The sequence below is a fragment of the Notolepis coatsorum genome, assembly GCF_963971535.1.
Source record: "Notolepis coatsorum genome assembly, chromosome: 9".
Classification (NCBI taxonomy): domain Eukaryota; kingdom Metazoa; phylum Chordata; class Actinopteri; order Aulopiformes; family Paralepididae; genus Notolepis; species Notolepis coatsorum.
Genome location: NC_140173.1, coordinates 62,435,753 through 62,457,437, shown reverse-complemented (window position 1 = coordinate 62,457,437; position 21,685 = coordinate 62,435,753). Strand labels below are relative to the sequence as shown.

At 46.3% G+C, this 21,685-nt stretch overlaps 1 protein-coding gene across 1 annotated transcript; it reads right to left on the bottom strand.

Annotated features, from left to right (window-relative positions):
* Positions 1-1,285: 1,285 nt before the first annotated feature.
* Positions 1,286-9,791, bottom strand: prph2b (peripherin 2b (retinal degeneration, slow); the record flags this gene model as incomplete). The annotated part of the gene is made up of 3 exons (XM_084321887.1): positions 1,286-1,489; positions 5,911-6,157; positions 9,211-9,791. 3 exons carry the CDS (start codon positions 9,789-9,791, stop codon positions 1,286-1,288), a joined length of 1,032 nt encoding a protein of 343 aa, XP_084178013.1.
* Between the last annotated feature and the right edge of the window lie 11,894 nt (positions 9,792-21,685).

Sequence of the window (21,685 nt, the reverse complement as noted above, 5' to 3'; positions counted from 1 at the left end):
CTTAAAAACTGACCCTTAATCACTATGTGCTCACAGAGGGTGCACTGACTTTAAAAACTGATAACTCTTAAGTTTCTCTTCTTCTCTCTCTCTTTCTTCAGTAGAAGTATACAAAACCTTCTTCTTCAGGTGCCCTCAGCACCTCCTCTGGGCCCTCAGCCCTCAGTAGCCTCTCAGAGGGAGGAACCAGTGTCCCGTCTGCCTCAGAGGCTGGACAGGCATGTAACCCGACAGTCACATGGACACTAGGATGGAGAGGCGCGGGTGTCTTGTCTCTTGTGTGTGTGTAGTCAGTACCGTGGACGCAGAACGGACGCGGGCCGGTCCAGTGGAACACAGGGGGGGCGGGACTAACTGGCTTGGAGGGGGGCGGACCGAGAACCCGGTTCTTCCTGCAGCTGCCCTGGATTAAGCTGCCATGTTAAGCGTTGTCGATGCCCCCAAACTACGGGATGGGAATTAGGATGGTTTCTTGAATTTAATTGAATTGATTCGAGCCTAAGCAATATTCATATATCTTTTTTGTTTTAAGTATCATTGTGTAGCTATCGGGTTACATGTCCATTAAACAAATTCTGTTTTCTACATCATAAATGGGGGGTCGCTAAGACTCTAGGATCAATAATGATTGAGTGTCAGGCTTGATGGTTTCGGGCTCTGCCCATCATTTGTCCTGGAATGGACGGGGGGGGGGGCAGGAGGACGAGAGAGGGAGGAGGGCAGGAGAGGGAGGAGGGCAGGAGAGAGGGAGGAGGGCAGGAGAGAGGGAGGAGGGTAGGAGAGGGAGGAGGGCAGGAGAGAGGGAGGAGGGCAGGAGAGGGAGGAGGACAGGGGTATAGTAGACTTTGACTCTTATCATTTACATTATTCACAACCCAATTTATTATATACAGTTCCCCCCCTGTCATCCCTGGAACGTGAATAACTGTTCCAACCTTTTTAAAAATAGACTCTTTGACATATTTACAGAATTCTTCTGGACATATAGACATTCACATGTTTGACGTTTTCACTTGAGTTGATTCACTTTTTAGAGCGTGAATGAGCATGTGTGTTTTAAGTATTTGAATTTAGTATTTTCTTTATTTCCAATAGTGTGCACAATGTATCTACACGTGTGTGTGTGTGTGTGTGTGTGTGTGTGTGTGTGTGTGTGTGTGTGTGTGTGTGTGTGTTTCGCTAGAGAAAGGTGTTATTTTCTCTCCGCTCTGACTCCGTTCTCCGCGAGCACCGTGGGGTGGGGGGGTGGGAGAGACCTCAGTCCTTGGGTTTGGGGGCAGGGCTCTCAGGTGGCTGCGGCTCCGCCCTCCTCACCCTCATCTACCTGGTTGCCTTTGCCCAGCGCCTTGAGCTTGGCCATCGCCTCAGCGATGGTCTCCTTCACACCCTTCTCCAAGAGCCAACCCTCGCTGGGGCTCTCTGGGTTGTCCGGGTCGGTCAGGGTCTCCAGGGAGGTGACGAGGTACTTGAGACCGGCCACGTCCGCCGACTGGGAAACACAAGGATGGGACGGACAGGGCCTTGAACACAGGGCCTTGAACACAGGGCCTTGAACAGAGCTCATTGTTTGTATTTGGGAAGGCACTTATAGGTCGGGTTCACCTTTTTTTAACCTATGCCCTATTTAGACCTTGTCTGGCATGATATAGACTAGTACAGGCCATAGCTTCACTGGTCATTCTAGTATTAAACTGCTGCCTGCTCTCACCAGGCTCCAATACAACCCAATGGAGTCAAGAGCTTTAGCTTCAAACACCATGATACATGTCTTTATAAACCATGATACATGTCTTTATAAACCATGATACATGTTCTTTATGAACCATGATACATGTTCTTTATGAACCATGAGACATGTCTTTATAAACCATGATACATGTTCTTTATGAACCATGATACATGTTCTTTATGAACCATGATACATGTCTTTATAAACCATGATACATGTTCTTTATGAACCATGATACATGTTCTTTATGAACCATGAGACATGTCTTTATAAACCATGATACATGTCCTTATAAACCATGATACATGTTCTTTATAAACCATGATACATGTTCTTTATAAACCATGATACATGTTCTTTATAAACCATGATACATGTCCTTTATAAACCATGATACATGTCCTTATAAACCATGATACATGTCTCTTATAAACCATGATACATGTCCTTTATTAACCATGATACATGTTCTTTATAAACCATGATACATGTTCTTTATAAACCATGATACATGTCCTTTATAAACCATGATACATGTCTTTTATAAACCATGATACATGTCCTTTATAAACCATGATACATGTTCTTTATAAACCATGATACATGTCTTTTATAAACCATGATACATGTCCTTTATAAACCATGATACATGTCCTTTATAAACCATGATACATGTTCTTTATAAACCATGATACATGTCTTTATAAACCATGATACATGTTCTTTATATAATATAATGAGTCCTATAAGCTTTGTGCTACAGTATCTATGTTGCCCAGTTGCATGCATAACTCCTAAATGCATTGAAGGCTAAACCATTTACCCCATTGGGTTGTATTGAAGCCTAGTGAGAGGATGCAGCACAGTGCTAAGTTTCTACTAAAGTCATCAGTGAAATGATTTAAATAGGGTCTGGGTTAAAAGGCCTGTCCTTTAAGTGTGATTTACATACATTATTGTAATTGTTATCCCTTAGTATTGTTAGTAAGGTATGTACAAGCCTACAAGGCCAGTTAGGTATGTACAAGCCTACAACGGCAGTTAGGTATGTACGAGCCTACAAGGCCAGTTAGGTATGTACGAGCCTACAAGGCCAGTTAGGTATGTACGAGCCTACAAGGCCAGTTAGGTATGTACGAGCCTACAAGGCCAGTTAGGTATGTACGAGCCTACAAGGCCAGTTAGGTATGTACAAGCCTACAAGGCTAGTTGGGTATGTACGAGCCTACAAGGCCAGTTAGGTATGTACGAGCCTACAAGGCCAGTTAGGTATGTACAAGCCTACAACGCCAGTTAGGTATGTATGAGCCTACAAGGCCAGTTAAGGACCAGACCAACATACTATAGCTTATCTCCCTTCAGCCTGCAGCCATATTAAGCTTCTGGAGAAAGACCTGCCAGCCAGATCAATGCTCCAATCATTCCACACATCCTTTCCCTCGAAAACAAAAAAGGTCCTTCTAATATCATCACTACGATCTAAGCGACCAACCGGTGTAAATAAAGCTCTCATCAACTTCTGGCCCGTCAGCCACTTAGCATTATATTCAGGTTAAACTGCTTTGACCCAGATAACAAGGAAGAACTCACGACAGCAACTTTCTGCGGCGTCCAGAAAGGCCTCCCCGTCCAGATTATCCTCTCCACGAGTCCCTGATCCTCTCTTACCCTGCCCACCACACACTGACGTTAGGCAACCCTCACAACTCCAGCCCCAAAGGCTGCTCCGCTTGTTACAATCTATAACTAAGTCATCTTCAGTAGACATTTCTGCTCAGTGCACCAGACCTGTCATTTATAATGTGTAGCCTGGTCATTTCTGCTCAGTGCACCAGCCCTGTCATTTATAATGTGTAGCCTGGTCATTTCTGCTCAGTGCACCAGACCAGTCATTGACTCATTTATAATGTGTAGACTGGCCATTTCTGCTCAGTGCACCAGACCAAGACTGTAATTTATAACTTGTAGACGTGGGAATGGGTGATGAAGAACATTTGTTGACTCTTCACAATCGGTTTAATTCATAAATAGTTTGTGTTGTGGAACTAGCAGGAACCTTCCAGACAAAGAGCTGTGTGTTCAAAAGTTGGAGATGGAAAGAAAAGAACGTGTACGGATTCACTGTCCAGTTTTCACGCAATTAACCCACCCCCTTTTCTTGATCGTCCAATCACAACTGTTGCTTCAAAGTTTGTCTGAGGCAAGCAACAGTTGTGAGTGGAGGATCAAGAAAAGAGGGCAGGGTTTGAGATTATTATTTGGGGTTATCTTTGGGAGTTAACTATGTATGTCTGAATTCATCATCCGTATGATGGCTGGATCTACAGGAAATAACTATATGTATTGCCGGCCTACAATAGTGAATGTCCCTAACTGACTGAATGGCTGGCTGACTCCCAATTGGTGAAATACGCATGCGTGAGTGTCATAGCCAGATCCGGGCTTAACTGGCTTGCCTATAGTCTTGTTAGAAATTAACTTGTTGTGACCTATATTGTTTTGTTCCCAGTTTAATGTAGGGAGATCATCTGACCTGGGCCACAAAATGACATTCCTCTGCTCCTGTATGAATCCAGACATGGATACAAATGATGTGTCTTTGTCTGTGGTATTCACCAACCATAGATGTACACAGCATAGTGTGAGCTATACATCAGGCACAGTAGATGCAGTTTATTTACTTCAGTCCTAGTCAATTGGATATACAGCTAGGAAAGTCACTTGAAGACTCTGAGTGAGAATGAACCAGACAGGTCACTTGACAACACATTCTTATTCATGGTGGCAGCAGATTTAAGGTGTGCCTCATGTCACTGAGACCAGGCATGTTAAGTTAAGGCATGTGGGCGTAATGTGGTGAGCACAAAAATCCTGGTGCCAGGAAGCGGAGCTTCAACCACTCTGTCTCCATTCTGACTGCCAACAATGGTAAGATGTGGTTTCCTGGTTAAATATAAAACCATTCCTGTATGACAAGTGCCTGGAGGAAGTGAAATAACGGCCCAAAGTGTTCAACTTCAAAATTGTCTTTGAACATGGTCAGTCTTTAAATGTTTTGTTGATGTGTAAGGGAAACTTTTCTAAAGGCAACAAGGCACTAACGTTTTTAGAATTGATTTGAAACCCACAAGCAATCGGCATTTGACTAAGCCTGCATTATATTTGACCAGGTCCCACCATCTACCATCATCAACCCTGTTTCAGAAACTCAACCCTAACCATTTACCATCATCAACCCTGTTTCAGAAACTCAACTCTAACCATTTACCATCATCAACCCTGTTTCAGAAACTCAACTCTAACATTACCATCATCAGCTCTGTTTCAGAAACTCACATACAACCCTTACCTGCAATGCTGGCTCTGACCACAATGTCTAATCACTCATTAAATAATTATTTTGTTAATCACATCCAGGGTGATTGTCAACCCTCCAAACCGATCCCTGCATTCATGTCTTGCAAGAAATTGCTGTTTAGTGTTTTCCTTTTGTTTGGCATTATGTGAACGCAAGGATAAGGGGCACCTACTTCTTCTGATAATCACCGTGGATGTACAGTGAATCAATTTAAGTTTGTTTGTTGTTGTTTGTTTCCTTGTTTTCTTAGATGCAAACATGTTTTTTTTGTTTACATGCTAACACGTTTTTGTTTGTTTGTCTGGATCTATTTAATAACCAGGGCCCAGGAGTTCAAAACTTGTAATCCCTATTGATTGATTGATTGATTGATTGATTGATTGACATTTTTTATTAACAGATTGCAGAATGGGTACAGTACAGTACAGCTCAATACACACAATTGTTAAGGGGATGCAGACCAGAGAAAGACTTTCGTCTTGTTTACATTAGGGTCCCCCAGTTGAAATGAATGAATCCAAATCTGATCCGATCAGATAGGGATTAAAAGTTTTGAACTCCTGGGCCCAGAACAGGAAGCTCACTTTAGTCTTCTCTTCCTCCTATGCCCTGCGGCTCTGCATCTCGTTCCCTTGCTAGTATTGTCACATAATAGTCGTCTCTGCATCACGTTCCCTTGCTCGTATTGTAGGTTCATTCACTTTCGAGGAGACACCCGATAAGGCCCTTTGGGTTTCCTTTCCTTTCCTCACATCCTTCCTCAATCCCACATATTCCTTTATCGTTGTTTTCAATTCTATGCAGCTCAACTTGAAACTCTCACCTCCAGAATGATAACGAGGATCACTAGGGCTCCAATGGTGTTCATCAGTCCCCCGTAGTAGGCCACCAGGGCCTCGCGGCAGCCCCGGGTCCAGATGTTGAGCTCCTCGATGCGGTGGTCGTAGTCGTAGTGGGCGGAGTTGTTGGTCAGGTGGTGCTGGATGCACGGCCGCGGGGAGCCGGGGTTACAGCAGCTGAACGGAACGCTGTCCATCAGGAACTTGCCTTCCACGTTACTCATCACACGGCTGTGGTGGAAACACACAAGAGACGGGTGAGCGATACAACCCATGATGTCATGGGTTATATATCTGAACCCTAACCTAGTATAGAATGACGCTAATATGATTCATTGACCAGACGCTGATGAAACGTGTGAACTTAGAACTGTTAGTCAGGGGTCCTCTCACAGTACACACTTAGAGCTGTCAGTCAGGGGTCCTCTCACAGTACACCTGCAGTCAAGATAGTGTGGCAATATGTGATGATCATGGGGATTGTACCAGTAAGGCTATATTGATGAGGCTTGAGTTATTCCTTCGCATGAAGGATGCCAATATGGTGGGCCATGGCTGTACTATTTACATGGTTGACTTAGAACAGAATTAGCCTGCACTGTAAATTTGCACTAGCGCCAGAGAGCTGCATACATGTAAACACGTAGCTCTTCTTAAAGGGAAATAAATATCCCTCACTTTCTCCCTTGATCTGAGTCCCACCCGGTTCAGTTTTCTCGGGTAGTTCAGTTGTCTGGGGTAGTTCAGTTATCTGGGGTAGTTCAGTTATCGGGGGTAGTTCAGTTGTCTGGGGTAGTTCAGTTGTCTGGGGTAGTTCAGTTGTCTGGGGTAGTTCAGTTATCTGGGGTAGTTCAGTTGTCTGGGGTAGTTCAGTTGTCTGGGGTAGTTCAGTTGTCTGGGGTAGTTCAGTTATCTGGGGTAGTTCAGTTGTCTGGGGTAGTTCAGTAATCGGGGGTAGTTCAGTTGGGCTTTACAGGTCAAGAAGAAATATCACAATAGATCCAGAACAGAAACCACCATAAAATCCACATTTGCAACACCCCCAGACTTCCACCAATGAAGACGAGGAACGATTCACTAAAACCTAGCAATAGGAAAAAACTACTTTGTCCATCTTTGCCAGATTATTCTGAATGGAGTTGACCTACAGTATTATGAAGCCACACAACTTCACTGGTGTCTGGCAAAAAACTGAGGTATCTAATAAAAGTTAGACTGTTTTCGGTCAGAATGGCCCTTAAGGCATTCTCCTGTTTGTAGCTTACGGTCTGACATACAATCCACCCTGAGAGATGGGACACTAGTCTCATGCAGGGACCTCAGCATGGCTACAGGAGACTTATGGGACACTATTCTCATGCAGGGACCTCAGCATGGCTACAGGAGACTTATTGGACACTAGTCTCATGCAGGGACCTCAGCATGGCTACAGGAGACTTATTGGACACTAGTCTCATGCAGGGACCTCAGCATGGCTACAGGAGACTTATGGGACACTAGTCTCATGCAGGGACCTCAGCATGGCTACAGGAGACTTATTGGACACTAGTCTCATGCAGGGACCTCAGCATGGCTACAGGAGACTTATTGGACACTAGTCTCATGCAGGGACCTCAGCATGGCTACAGGAGACTTATGGGACACTAGTCTCATGCAGGGACCTCAGCATGGCTACAGGAGACTTATGGGACACTAGTCTCATGCAGGGACCTCAGCATGGCTACAGGAGACTTATGGGACACTAGTCTCATGCAGGGACCTAAGCATGGCTACAGGATACTTATGGGACACTAGTCTCATGCAGGGACCTAAGCATGGCTACAGGATACTTATGGGACACTAGTCTGCTAGATGGGACACTATTCTCATGCAGGGACCTCAGCATGGCTACAGGATACGTATGGGACACTAGTCTCATGCAGGGACCTCAGCATGGCTATAGGAGACAGAAGACTGTGATTCCCTTCAAGTTCGAATGGAAGTATGGATGCATACATGTTATAAGTAGTTTAATTGTCAAAAAATTACAACAGAATTTACGTTTGTTTTCCAGTCTGATGAGCAAATTAGTCTATTTTCTCTTTCAAACCCTTGCTTTTAGATTTGGCCGTGGTTCATTAGTCACATTACAGAGCCCGGTACTGGCAAGATAAACTGAGCGCTTGTCACAATGGGAGGGCAGTAAGCCGCGAGGAGAGGTGAAAATGAGATCTGGGAAGATTATAGACTTATCTATATGAACCTGACTTCACTTGCACTGCTCTCCCCAAGAGCCCACTTCAGCACCCTTTAGTTCTCTGCCCATCTACAGTATTCTATTCTGAAACCATTCAACCCATGCACTCTGCCCCGCCCCCTCTCAATCTTCCCCGACCCTGTATTTTGGATCACTGAAACAAAGGGATTAACAAATTAATTGAAACTCTTTTGGTGTGACCTGTTCTCTTATGTTCTTCGAATGCCTCTCGGTGTAGTAGAGTCTTCTTGTGTTTGATTAGATCTTTGTGTTATAGCCTCAACCCCCCTAGCGAAAGCCTATCCAAAGATTATTAGATCAAAGGTTTTTGTGAGGTGATCTGCCTGTTTACTAATAGCTACATGTAGCATGCAGCTCTAACAGAAACTCTCTCTCTCTCTCTCTCTCTCTCTCTCTCTCTCTCTCTCTCTCTCTCTCTCTCTCTCGCTGAGGCTCAAATTAGTACTGCAAGTGTTAGTTGCACAATGATCAATTCAGTATCAAACACCACTTGTCCCTATATCTTTTTTGACACACAAAGACACGTACAAACAATCGCTGCTCGTTCTCGTACTCACTCTACCACCGCTTGTTGTCACAGAGGTACTCACTCTACCACCACTTGTTGTCACGGAGGTACTCACTCTACCACCGCTTGTTGTCACAGAGCCTCTCACTCTACCACCACTTGTTGTCACGGAGGTACTCACTCTACCACCGCTTGTTGTCACGGAGGTACTCACTCTACCACCGCTTGTTGTCACAGGGCCTCTCACTCTACCACCGCTTGTTGTCACAGAGGTACTCACTATACCGCTGCTTGTTGTCACAGAGCCTCTCACTCTACCACCGCTTGTTGTCACAGGGCCTCTCACTCTACCACCGCTTGTTGTCACAGAGGTACTCACTCTACCACGCTTGTTGTCACAGAGCCTCTCACTCTACCGCTGCTTCTTGTCACAGAGGTACTCACTCTACCACCGCTTGTTGTCACAGAGGTACTCACTCTACCACCGCTTGTTGTCACAGAGCCTCTCTTGGTACTCACTCTCTCACTTCGTCGTTACTCATGTCCAGGTAGCGGTTGCTGATCCACTGGATTTCGAACCAGTCCCTGTAGTTGTTGTTGCCACAGCAGCGGAACTCGATCTGGGTCATGTCCAGCGTCCTCTTCATGTAGCAGCGGCCCGGCGTGTCCGTATCCTTGTAGAACTTTATGGTGTTCTTCAGCCCCTCGGCCAGGGTCAGGTAGAGCGCGAACTGCATGAGGAAGCACAGCAGGGCCATGACGAAGAGCACCACGTTGAAGCCGCAGCAGAACAGCATGTAGTTCTTCAGCATGGGCTTCCACTTGGGGAACTTGGTGGGGTCCAGGGCGTCGTGGCAGACCCTGCTGCCGATGCCGTTGATCCCGCAGACGATCATGCCCACTACGATCAGCAGGTTGGGCACAAAATGGCTCTCATTGTTGTCCATTATTTCACTTCTCTTCCGCAGCTCAATCTTGAAGAAAATCCCAAGGCTAAAGAGCAGGATCCCGGCCATCACCGAGACCCAGTATAAGAGCCACAGACCCTGGGCTAGCTTCACCCGTTTGGGCAGGTCGAACTTCACCGGCATGAACGCCATCTTTTTTACCTCTTATTATATTCTATCGGTAAAAAGAAAACAAAGACAGTTCAAATACTTGACAAAACAAAAGCGTCACCCGTTTTTCGATAAGCACTCGGCAACTCGGCGTTCCGGGAGAGAGAGCTTCAGTTGGAAAATTGTAATCCGTTCAAGGAGGGAGCGGCAGAACGTCCTTTGGCCCTTTTCAAACCCATTCTGACCACCCACAAGTCAGGAAAGTCCATATTGCTGGGTGGGCAGAGGAGCCTGCCACAAAAAAAAAAAAACAGTAATATACAAAAATGTTATTACATAAAATCACAAAAAATTACAGGAGGGGGTGGCTGCACACCTTCCAGGGGGGTATTTTCCTGCAAAAGGAGGCAGGCAGGCGTGAACCGGAGTGAACGAGCCTCGGAGCAGCAGTACGTCACTAAACCCACTAAGCAGCCCTGATCCCATTTGCAGCAGATGAGCCCAGGAGCCACTAATCTTCTGTCTTACCTTGTAATTGGTTTGTTGTTTAAGCGTCAGCTTCCTCCACTATGTACCTGTTTCAACAGGGTCCACACTGCCTCGCCATCATGAGACAGAGAGGAAAGGGATGGTGTTCTGGCTGCAGGGAGGCTCTTTCTGTCCAGTTGGGTTTTCTACATCTTTCCAAATGTGTCAACCGCTGGAGGAGGTTTGTCGGAAAGTCAAGAGTGCAACTACTTCAGAAAAACTGAAAGCGGGCAATAATTACCACTTCCATTATCTTACTGTATCTATGATACCTATCTCACACGGAACCCTCACCTGTTCTCAAGCCTCCAAACCCATTGCTGACACTTTTTACTTAGGTCATAAACATCGTAAACTAGACTATTTCCTGTCCTCATTAGACATGTTGTTGAAGTGTTTTGGATGAGAGCGACGTGAAGGCTAGGATACTTCCTACTGCCTCTGTGGGTCAGTGCCCAGTAAGGGTAAAGGGTAAAATGGTGCATTTATATAGGGCTTTTATCCAAAGCGCTTTGCAATTTTGTCCCTCACATTCACTCACACATTCACACACTGATGGCAGAGGCGACCATCCAATGTTCCAACCTGCTCATCAGGAGCAGTTAGGGGTTAATTGTCTTGCTCAAGGACACTTCGACACACTGCCTGGGAGGAGAGGGAATCGAAACGTCTCATGTTTTCGTGTTTTTGTAATCGTAATTTTTCTGCTGTGAAAACGTATTTTTGTTTTTCTCCTCCGTTGTCTTCACAGCTTCACTCCCATGCTCCCCACCGGTCACGGCCATCCACTCGCCAGGCTCAAGACGCACACACACACTGTTCAAAGTGTTCATTCACTTTTTGCAACGTATTATTAAATACCCTACTACGGGGTTGAACATTCTCCTGTCTCCTGTGTTGTGCATTTGAGCCTACCTGTTACCAGTTCCTAACAGAAGATCTGACGATGGAAACAGGCTTAGCCAACACGGGGGATCCGACGACAAAGGCTTGGCTTCAGGCCCAGGAGAGAGTCCTCGTTAACCAACATGGGCGCTTGCTTCGGGAAGCCTCTACTGCTGTCCAAAAACCCTGAACGATTGGCTCCAGGCCCAGGAGGAGACTCTCCAGCAGGGGAGCACTAACCAGGTGGGAAATCTCCTGTCAGCGATCCAGGCTCTGCAGGTCCAGGAGAGGATCCTCGTGAACCATGGGCACTTGCTTCAGGAAGTCTCTGCAGCCGTCCAAGCCCTGAACGACCGGCTCCAGGCCCAGGACTCTATCTGGATCATTTCACCACCCCGACCTGTTCAACGACTATGCTACATTCAAGCGGGTCTTCGACCACCCCACCACCAGCTAGGATGTCGGGCCGCCTCCTTCGCTACAGAGTTTCCTATCCTTGCTGCTGGAAGTGGGTGGAACGATGCAGGTTTGAAAAGCGATTTTCGTCAGGGACTAAGTGAGACAATCAAGGACAAGCTCGTCAGAGACAAGCCGGCCACCCTGGACGACTTGATCGCCCCCTGACTATCGACGTCGACGAACGTATCCGGGAATGTCGGAGGGAGAGGACTCGTCATCAGACCAGATAGAGATAGATATAGATACTTTATTAATACCCTTGGGGAAATTCAGGGTATCTCGCAGCTCACACAGTATACAGACATTGACAGTTTTCATTCAGTTGTTTCACGTTATGTCTGTGTAGCAGGGTGGATTATCCCTGCTTCGTGGGAACAGGTGGGCACAATCACTGGGTAGCGAGACACAGTAGAGCTCTGTCTGACTGCACCTCCGTCTTTGAGTCTGGAGCTTCAACTGGAGGCTGGCAGTGTGAGTGGAAGGGGCCCGGGATTTACCAACCTGGTCTGGTACTCTGGTCTTCCTCCCCTGCAGCAGGGCGGTCAGCAGTACTCCCCAACACGCTCTCACCTTCCCCAATTACTCCTTTAACCCTCCCATACCTAGTGACTGAATTGTAAATAAATAACTTGGTTCACCCCCGCAAGCAGTACCCTCCCTCAGTGACACTAGAAACCTTACAATAAAAAGGGAAAGGTGGAGTAGGAAGGGGTTAATTATAGTAGCGTTACCCACACCAAAATAGTTAACACTGTGCACAGTAATGGACACGCACACAGAATCCCATCTAATGTTTTTATGTTAATTGGTACGGTTGAATACAAAAGCTTAATAGGAGTGGTCCAACGGAATGAAATCCTACTACTGCTCAATTGTAACTCAATACCTTATGTACCCGTATATTCTACACACACCTCTGTGTTAGCACCAGGAATAATATACTTTAATGTATTCGACTCATCGCCCACGTCTGGGTCAGTACCATGTATAATACCTCTATCAGGCTTTAATTATATGGTAGGAATAATACCTCAGGTCTGGAACCTCCCCACTGGGAAAGGGTTGATTAGATGGGAAATTATTATCAAAGAACCAACACGTTATCACACTCAAAGGAAATCAAAAATGTGGGCCCACTGTACCAAAACAAAAGTCCTATACTAATGCCGGCATATAATGTGTATGGGGTACCCCTATGAACTGGATTTAGCAACGTTTAGCTTCGCCCGTAGGCCGCACCACACTGTGTACTGTCCAATAAGATCCGGAGCACTGACGCTCTATTGTACTCAACCAAGATGGCGTCCTCGCCGCGCCACCACTGTTCGGGGTAGCAAGATGGCGTCGACCGCTCTCGTCGCGGGCGCGAGCAAGCGGGGCTGGAGCAGGGGGGCAGTATCGGGCTGAGAGCGCGTGCTGGATGATGGCGACCTCGTGCTGGACGGGAAGAACTCCCGTGATGGCCTGAAGACAGCCGGTGCAGGGCAGACGTCAAACGCCGGCGAAGACTGATTGTTGACGGCCGGTGCTGGGTAGACGCGCGGCTCTACTCTTGCCCTACTTACACTGAAGCTACTCTTGGGGTCCCAAACAGCCCTCCTGCTAGACGCAATATATAATGACGCAGGGTGTCTCTAAACACCGGTCTTCTTCAAACCACGCTGGCGGGGCGCCTCACTAGAGGGAATATCTTTAACTTAAGCCACACTTGGCTATACCGCATTTCTTCTAGGATAACTCGTTGTATCGCTAGGGTTATTCAGTGGGAAAACATGCAACACGCTACTACGTTTACCTTTCTAGGATAACCCGTAATATACTCAAGTTCAATACATTCACCCGTGTGGTCCTACACAGGGCTCTGTCTAGACATGACCGATCACATCCAAGTCCAATGTCGAAGAGGCTGGTTCCTCACACTTCCGTCTCAGTTGACTGGCTTCCTCCTCCGTCTCTCTCGTACGCTCTCTGCCTGCCACCGGCGCCCCCTGCTGGCACCGCCTACTAGCCCCACAGGGAAACACTGGGTGGAAGAATATGATCCAGGGTTATTGTTTATAATCCATATTTCAGACGGTATGAGAAGGAGAAACCTGCGTCATTGATCATGGGGATATTTAATGGAAACTAGCTAATACGTCTTGGTGTACCAGGGGAGATAAAAGGCAAGTCAGCACTTCTGAATAATAGCCATATTTTCAGGGTGCTACATCTGCATCATGAATAAAAAATAAGCACATGATAAAATTCAATTAAATCATATCTATCAATATCAATAAGAGTGTGATGAGATAAAAGCAGGTGTATAAAACAAGTGTGTAAAAACAGGTGTTTCCACTCCTGTTTCCTCCACGCTCATCCGCAGCAGAGAGGGAGTGTCAGAGGATGCAGGGCCTGTGTCTCTACTGCGGAGCAAAGGAGCACCTGCGTGACACCTGTCCCTCATGGCCAAAAGAGGAGAATCACCTGAGGGGGGATTTCAGATGAGTCGTGTTACCCACTCCCCGTCATCTACCAGGCCGGCCAGGTTTGATGTCACCCTTTCCTGGCCAGGATGAACCATTTCGGTTAGCGGCATCATTGACTCAGGGACATAGTTTCATGGATGCCCAGTTGGCCCGCTCTGCAGCCGTTCCTCTCATCAGTCTGGACTTTCCTCTTGCCGTGTCAGCCCTAGACGGTCCCCCCTTACCCACCCTTACCCACCGCTTGAAACTCCTCGTAACATAAATGGGGGCTCTGCCGTGATTCTTTAACCCGTGATTCATTGTTGGTTGATGGATTTGGTGAACTGTGATTGTTTAAACTTGTATAGTAGATCATTTGTGTTTAAAATGGCAGTTAGTACTTTTGATCTGGGGGAATTCTTGAACAATCCTACTTGGGGAGACCTGGATAGCTGCCGCGAGGCAGAATTAATAGAGATTGCCACACATTTCCAACTCTCGGTTCAGAAGCTTCGCGTAATATCAAGTGTCTTGTGGTAGGTAAGCTGTTGGAGCAGGGGACACTTGTTTTACCTGTGGTCTCTGATGAACATGCAAGTTCTCCTGGTGAACCTACTGAAAAACAGCCCTCTGTATCTGAGGAGCAAGCTCATGTTGAAAGTGCTGAGAAGGCAGGTGTGAGAGCAGGCAACTGCACCTCCTCATCCATCACCCTCAACATAGGGGCCCCCCAGGGCTGTGTTCTGAGTCCCCTCCTCTACTCCCTGTACACACACGACTGTGTGGCTCAGCGGAGTAGCAATACAATCATCAAATTTGCTGATGACACAGTGGTGGTGGGCCTGATCTCTGCCAACGACGAGAGGGCCTACCTGGAAGAGGTCAAGGTCCTGGCGGGATGGTGCCAGGAAAACAGCCTCTCCCTGAACGTCAGCAAAACAAAGGAGATGATTGTGGACTTCAGGAGGTCGGGGGTCAAGGACTACAGCCCCCTCAGCATCGACGGGGCACCGGTTGAGAGAGTCAACAGCTTTAAGTACCTCGGAGCCTACATATCCGAGGACTTGACATGGACCACACACATTGACAGTGTTGTGAAGAAGGCACGACAACGCCTCTACTTCCTCAGGCGCCTAAGGAAGTTCCAAGTCAGTCAGAAGATCCTTAAGAACTTCTACTCATGTACAATAGAGAGCATCTTGACTGGCAACATCACCTCCTGGTTTGGGAATAGCACTGCACAAGACCGAAGCAGACTACAAAGAGTGACACGTTCAGCCGAACGCACAATTGGAGGGGGGCTCCCCACCCTCCAGAACATTTACAACAAGCGTTGCAAGGGCAAGGCTAAGAGAATCATTAAAGACTCCAGTCACCCGAACAACTGCCTCTTTGAACTGCTGCGGTCAGGCAAGCGATACCGGAGTCTCAAGGCGAGCACAGAAAGACTCAGAAGAAGCTTCTATCCCCAGGCCATCAGACTGCTAAACGAACAATGAACACTACACAACAACAACCACCAAACGCACATAGCACACACATCCACACGCACACACTCACTTTAAACAGACACACTGTAGCACCCACTCCACACACTTTATAGCACACACCCACTTTAAACAAACACACTGTAGCACCCACTCCCCACACTTTATATTTATTGATGAAGGATTGCACTACAACTCGTACACCTTACTGTAAATTGTACCTAAATTGTACCTCATCCCATTTCTGCTTTGCACTATATAGTACTGTACATTAGTACACTGCATAGTATTGTATATTATATGGTAACTCAGAACATTGTACATATGTCTATACCGAACACTGTGACCTCATTTTCTTCTTCTAAATTACATGCTATACTATGTTATTTGATACTATCTTGTCTAGCACAGTCTCTGGAGCGTAACAGTAAGAAGCATTTTGTATGAAAGTATTCTGTACTTCTGTATGACAACTATTAAAGAAACTTGAAAGAAACTTGAAACTTGAAAGTCACATTGCCACATTTTGACTTGGCCTCTCCTGTGTCAAATGGGTCTCGAGAAGGGGCCCAGGTCAAAGTTAGAATAGCATGTCTCCAGATGGAGGCTCAGGAGAAGGCACGTGAGGCGGAGTATCGGCTTCGTAGAATGGAGCTTGAGGCAGAAAATGAAAGGGCTGTTAACATTCGTAGGTTGGAGCTTGAGGTGGAAAAAGAGCTCAGACTGCGGGAGTTGGAGCTGGGAGTCCAAAAGAATGAATCCAACTCTGCTACGCTGTTGACTCCTCCACAAGGCCCTGGTATGTCCTCCTCCACAGCTTATTCATCACACACTTTTGATATAAGTAAACATATTGCTTTGGTGCCTCCGTTCCGAGAGACTGAAGTTGATACTTATTTTAATGTGTTTGAGCGTATTGCTGCTTCATTGCGCTGGCCAAAAGAGGTCTGGCCTTTGTTGCTTCAATGCAAATTGACTGGTAAAGCCCAAGAGGTTTGTTCAACACTTTCCCTAGAGGATAGTTTATTGTACGGTACTGTGAAGGCGGCCATCCTTCGTGCATATGAGCTTGTGCCCGAAGCTTATAGGCAGAGGTTTCGTAATCACAAGAAAGCTGCCAACCAGACCTTTGTAGAGTTTGCTAGAGAGAAGGGAACTCTCTTTGATAAGTGGTGTGCAGCAAGCAAGGCCTCAGATGTTAACTCTCTCAGAGAATTCATTCTATTAGAAGAGTTTAAGAATCGTTTGCCGGAGCGTATTGTCATTTACCTGAGTGAGCAGAAAGTATCCACTCTGCAGCAGGCTGCTGTATTAGCTGATGAGTTTGCGCTAACCCATAAAACTGTGTTTGTGGATAGGCATGACTCCTTTCTCCCCCATGATTTCTCTCAGAAACATTCTGTCCCCAACCATTCAGAATTCACACACCCCCGACCAAAAATGTCACCTCCACGCTCAAAAGAGGAGCGGACATGTTACTACTGTCATAAATCTGGTCATGTTATTTCTGACTGTTTAACATTGAAACGTAAGCAGCAACCGTCCTCTCAGAACTTTAGGCAACCCAAAGGGGTTGGTCTGATTAAAATGGCACCTGCTCCTGGTTCTGATCGGCAGATGCACCATGATCAGGATGTTCTCGACCCTTGTTTCAGGCCATTTATTTCCAAAGGTTTAGTTTCCTTGACAGGGGATAAAAAAGATCAGTGTACAGTTCAGATCTTACGAGATACTGGAGCCTCACAATCCTTTATCCTCTCTGATGTACTGCCTCTGTCTGAGAAATCTTCCTGTGGTTCTAGTGTCCTAGTTCAAGGTATTGAGATGGGTTTCGTGCCAGCCCCGTTACACTGTATTCATGTACAATCTGATTTGGTTACTGGTTTCTTTAAAATAGGGGTGCGACCCTCCTTGCCAGTTAAAGGCATTTCCTTTATCATGGGAAATGATTTAGCTAGAGGCCAGGTGAACGCTGTGCTGGAAGTGTTGGATCACCCAGACACAGATTCTCTGCCTGATGACCTGTCACAGAACTGTGTTGTCACTAGGGTTCAATTGAAAAAGAGGGGTGATGAAATTTACTTGTCTGACTCTGTTTTTGCTTCAGCTTTTGTCAGGGAGGAGTTGCTGGCTCCCACTTCTGACACCGCTGACAAACCACTGACTCATAGTAAGGTACCCCCACAGACAACTGTAACTAGTTCCGATGCATTGAAGTTACCAGTTACTCGTGAAATTCTAATTACTGCCCAGAAGGCTGACCCTTCTCTTGCTAAATGTTTCTCTTCTCTTGAGACAGAACATAGGAGAGAGTTGCATTCTTATTTTGTGGATGAAGGAGTTTTGATGCATACATGGAGGTCCCATGGTACTAGACTGGCAGAGCATGCGCAATCAGAGATAGGGCTACCAGATCAGGAACCAGACTGGAGCACTGTCTATCAGATTGTTGTCCCTGCAGTTTGTCGTCAGCATGTACTGTTCTTGGCCCATGACCACCCTTGGTCTGGACATTTGGGAGTCACTAAAACATACAACAGAATACTTCAACATTTCTTTTGGCCCGGTTTGAAGTCCGATGTAGCACAGTACTGTCGTACCTGTAGTACTTGTCAGATCACCGGAAAGCCAAACCAGGTAATTCCACCTGCTCCCCTCTGTCCTATACCAGCGGCCGGTGAACCATTTGAACATGTCATAGTTGATTGTGTTGGTCCGTTGCCAAAGACCAAAGCCGGCAACCAGTTTTTGTTGACAATAATGTGTACCGCCACCCGTTTTCCTGAGGCTATACCTCTTCGCAAAATTACAGCGCTTGTAATAATTAAGGCTTTGACCAAGTTCTTCTCCACGTTTGGACTGCCTAAGGTAGTACAGACTGACCAAGGCACCAACTTTCTGTCTAGGTTATTTGAGCAAGTGTTGCAGTCCCTGGGTATCCGACATATAGTGTCCAGTGCCTACCACCCTGAAACTCAGGGGGCTCTAGAACGTTGGCATCAGACATTAAAGTCCATGTTGCGTAAATATTGCTTAGACACAGAGAAAGATTGGGATGAGGGTGTCCCCCTGGTTCTATTTGCTGCACGAGAGACCATGCAGGAGTCTCTTGGTTTCAGTCCTGCTGAGCTCGTTTTCGGGCACACTGTTAGAGGACCTCTGAAAGTTCTTAAAGAGCGGTTCATATCAAAGGGTGCCAGCACACCCACTAATGTTCTTGATTTTGTTAGCCAGTTTCGAGAGCGACTGCATCAGGCGTGCTCTCTCGCAAAATAAGCGCTCTCTTTTTCCCAGAGAACTATGAAGCGGCACTATGACAAGAAAGCTGTTTCTCTATCTTTCCAGCCAGGTGATAAGGTTCTAGTCCTGTTACCTATCCTTGGCTCTGCTCTTTCTGCTAGTTTTTCCGGACCGTATGCAATAGACAAGAAAATAAGTGATACTGACTATGTAGTTCGCACCCCTGATCGTAAACGTCACTCTCGTGTTTGCCACATCAATATGCTTAAACCATATTTCTACAGAGATAGTCTGCAGGTGAAGACCTCAGACCAGACAGCAGGACTGGCCGTCTCTGCTGTTGCCTCAACTCCTATAGTTCTGGACTCTCCTAACATTAGTGGTAAGGATGTAGATGGCTTAGAGTTGCGCAATGCAGCAAATCAGTGTGCTAGATTGTCCAACACTGAGATGTTATTGAACCTGCCCACTCACTTAGCACACTTACCTGAGGAGCAGCGAGAGGACATCACAACTTTGATTCAGGCCTACATGGCTCTGTTTGGTGATGTTCCCTCCTGTACTTCTGTATTGGCCCATGATATTAATGTTAACAATGCTGTGCCTATCAAGCAACATGCATACCGTGTTAACATCACCAAGAGAGCCATGATGCAACAGGAGGTTGACTATTTGTTGAAACATGGTTTAGCCAAGCAAAGTTGCAGTCCCTGGGGTTCACCTTGCTTGTTAGCTCCCAAATCAGATGGAACTCCTAGATTTTGTACTGATTTCCGAAAGGTAAATGCTGTCACCGTGCCTGATTCCTTCCCACTGCCCCGCATGGAAGATTGTATTGACAACCTTGGATCTGCCACCTATGTTAGCAAACTAGATTTGTTAAAGGGTTACTGGCAGGTCCCTTTGACCCCCCGTGCCTCGGAGATCTCTGCGTTTGTTACTCCTGAATTTTTTTTGCAATATACAGTGATGCCTTTTGGAATGCGTAATGCCCCGGCCACTTTCCAGCGACTGGTGAACCTAGTCCTGGCTGGTGTTCCAAATTGTAATGCCTATCTCGATTACCTGGTTGTCTATTCGATCAACTGGTGTGACCACATGACAACCTTACAAACTGTCTTTGACCGCTTAGCTGAAGCCTCCCTGACCCTTAACCTTGCCAAGTGTGAGTTCGGCAAGGCTACGGTTACCTATCTTGGTAAGCAGGTAGGACAAGGACAAGTGCGTCCGGTGGATGCAAAAATATCTGCAATCACAACTTTTCCAGTGCCTACTACCAGGCAGGAATTGCGTAGATACCTTGGGATGGCTGGGTATTACCGTGGTTTTTGCTGAAACTTTTCTTCTGTCGTCACTTCTCTCACTAGCCTGTGTAGCCCGTCCAAACCATTCATTTCGACAGCTGATTGTCAAAATGCTTTTGAAGGTGTTAAAGCTCTCTTATGCAATTCCCCTGCTCCAGTTCCTTTCTCCCTGCTGTTCCAGCTGGAGGTGGATGCCAGCGGGGTGGGAGCTGGAGGAGTGTTATTACAGGAGGGTCACGATGGTGTCAGTCACCCGGTTTGTTATTTTTCCCAGAAATTTGACAAACATCAACTAAACTATTCCACTATTGAAAAGGAGACTTTGGCTATGTTGTATGCTTTGCAACATTTTGAGGTATACGTTGGTTCAAGCGCGTTACCAGTGGTAGTGTACACCGACCACAACCCATTGATATTTCTGTCGTGGATGTACAACCACAATCAGCGCCTCATAGTCCAAAATTATAACCTCGAAATAAGGCATAAGAAGGGATCCGAGAATGTGCTGGCGGATGCTCTGTCTCGGAGATAAGGATCTCGTGCTGTCAACTTATTGTTGTCCCGGTGGTTGTTGTACCGGCTGCTTGTTGTTTTCTTTTTTTTCATCGCTCTTTACTTTGGCGTTCATATCGGGGATGGGAATCTCATTGTTAAAAACATGTTTTGTTGGTGTTATGTGTTATATGTCAAACATGTTTTTGTCTTATGTGTGGGGGTGTTACATCCCAATGTATGTGCTTCCCCAGTGTGTGTCTTGTTCTCCATTTTGTGTCCTCCCTCCAGCCAGAACCCGTCCTCCACCATTGGTCCCTGCTAGGCATGCCCTCACATTAGCAGCACAGCGCCGATTGGTGGATGGGTTTCAAGACTCCAAGATCACCCACCACCCAATCATGGATCACCACACACCTGTTAAAACATGGCTTCTCACTTCAGTGTCTCTCTCTCTCTGGCATGAGGCTAGGCCTAATGATACTTTGTGACATTGACTTTGATACTATTGCATTTGTTTATTGGTTGTTGTATTTTTGGAAATTGCCTTGTGTGTGTATGGCCACAGAGAGAGCATTGTTAGCTTTAGATTGTTTTGTATATATTTTGCCATTCTTGTCTGTACCATTAATGTGTTTTTCTCTCTTTTCAGGAAGCACAGATGGGGTGAGCTGCCATTTCATTTTGGATATTGTTTTCCCCTGTTTTGGTTAGGTAAGGGTAGTTTAGGTAATGTAATTTCTTTTACCATAGATTAGGTTAGTTTATTTGGAGAATAGTGGTGTTTGTTTGTTGTTTTGGCCTTGGCTCACCCTTGAGCTACATGTGCTTCCTTTGCATTTACCAATAAATATCCTTGTGTTTACAAACCTGGTCCACCATTTCTTTCAACCAACTGTTATGTTACAGCCCTTTACCCTTAGACCCACAGGGGTCGTAACAATGACCATCTCGGGAAATCACGTGGAGGATATCCGATTCTACATGCTCAAGTCTCCCCAGGCCCCTCTCATCCTGGGACGACCCTGGCTCGAGCTCCACGTTCCCCATGTCAGCTACGGCGAGGGACGTATCCTCAGCTGGAGTACCGCCTG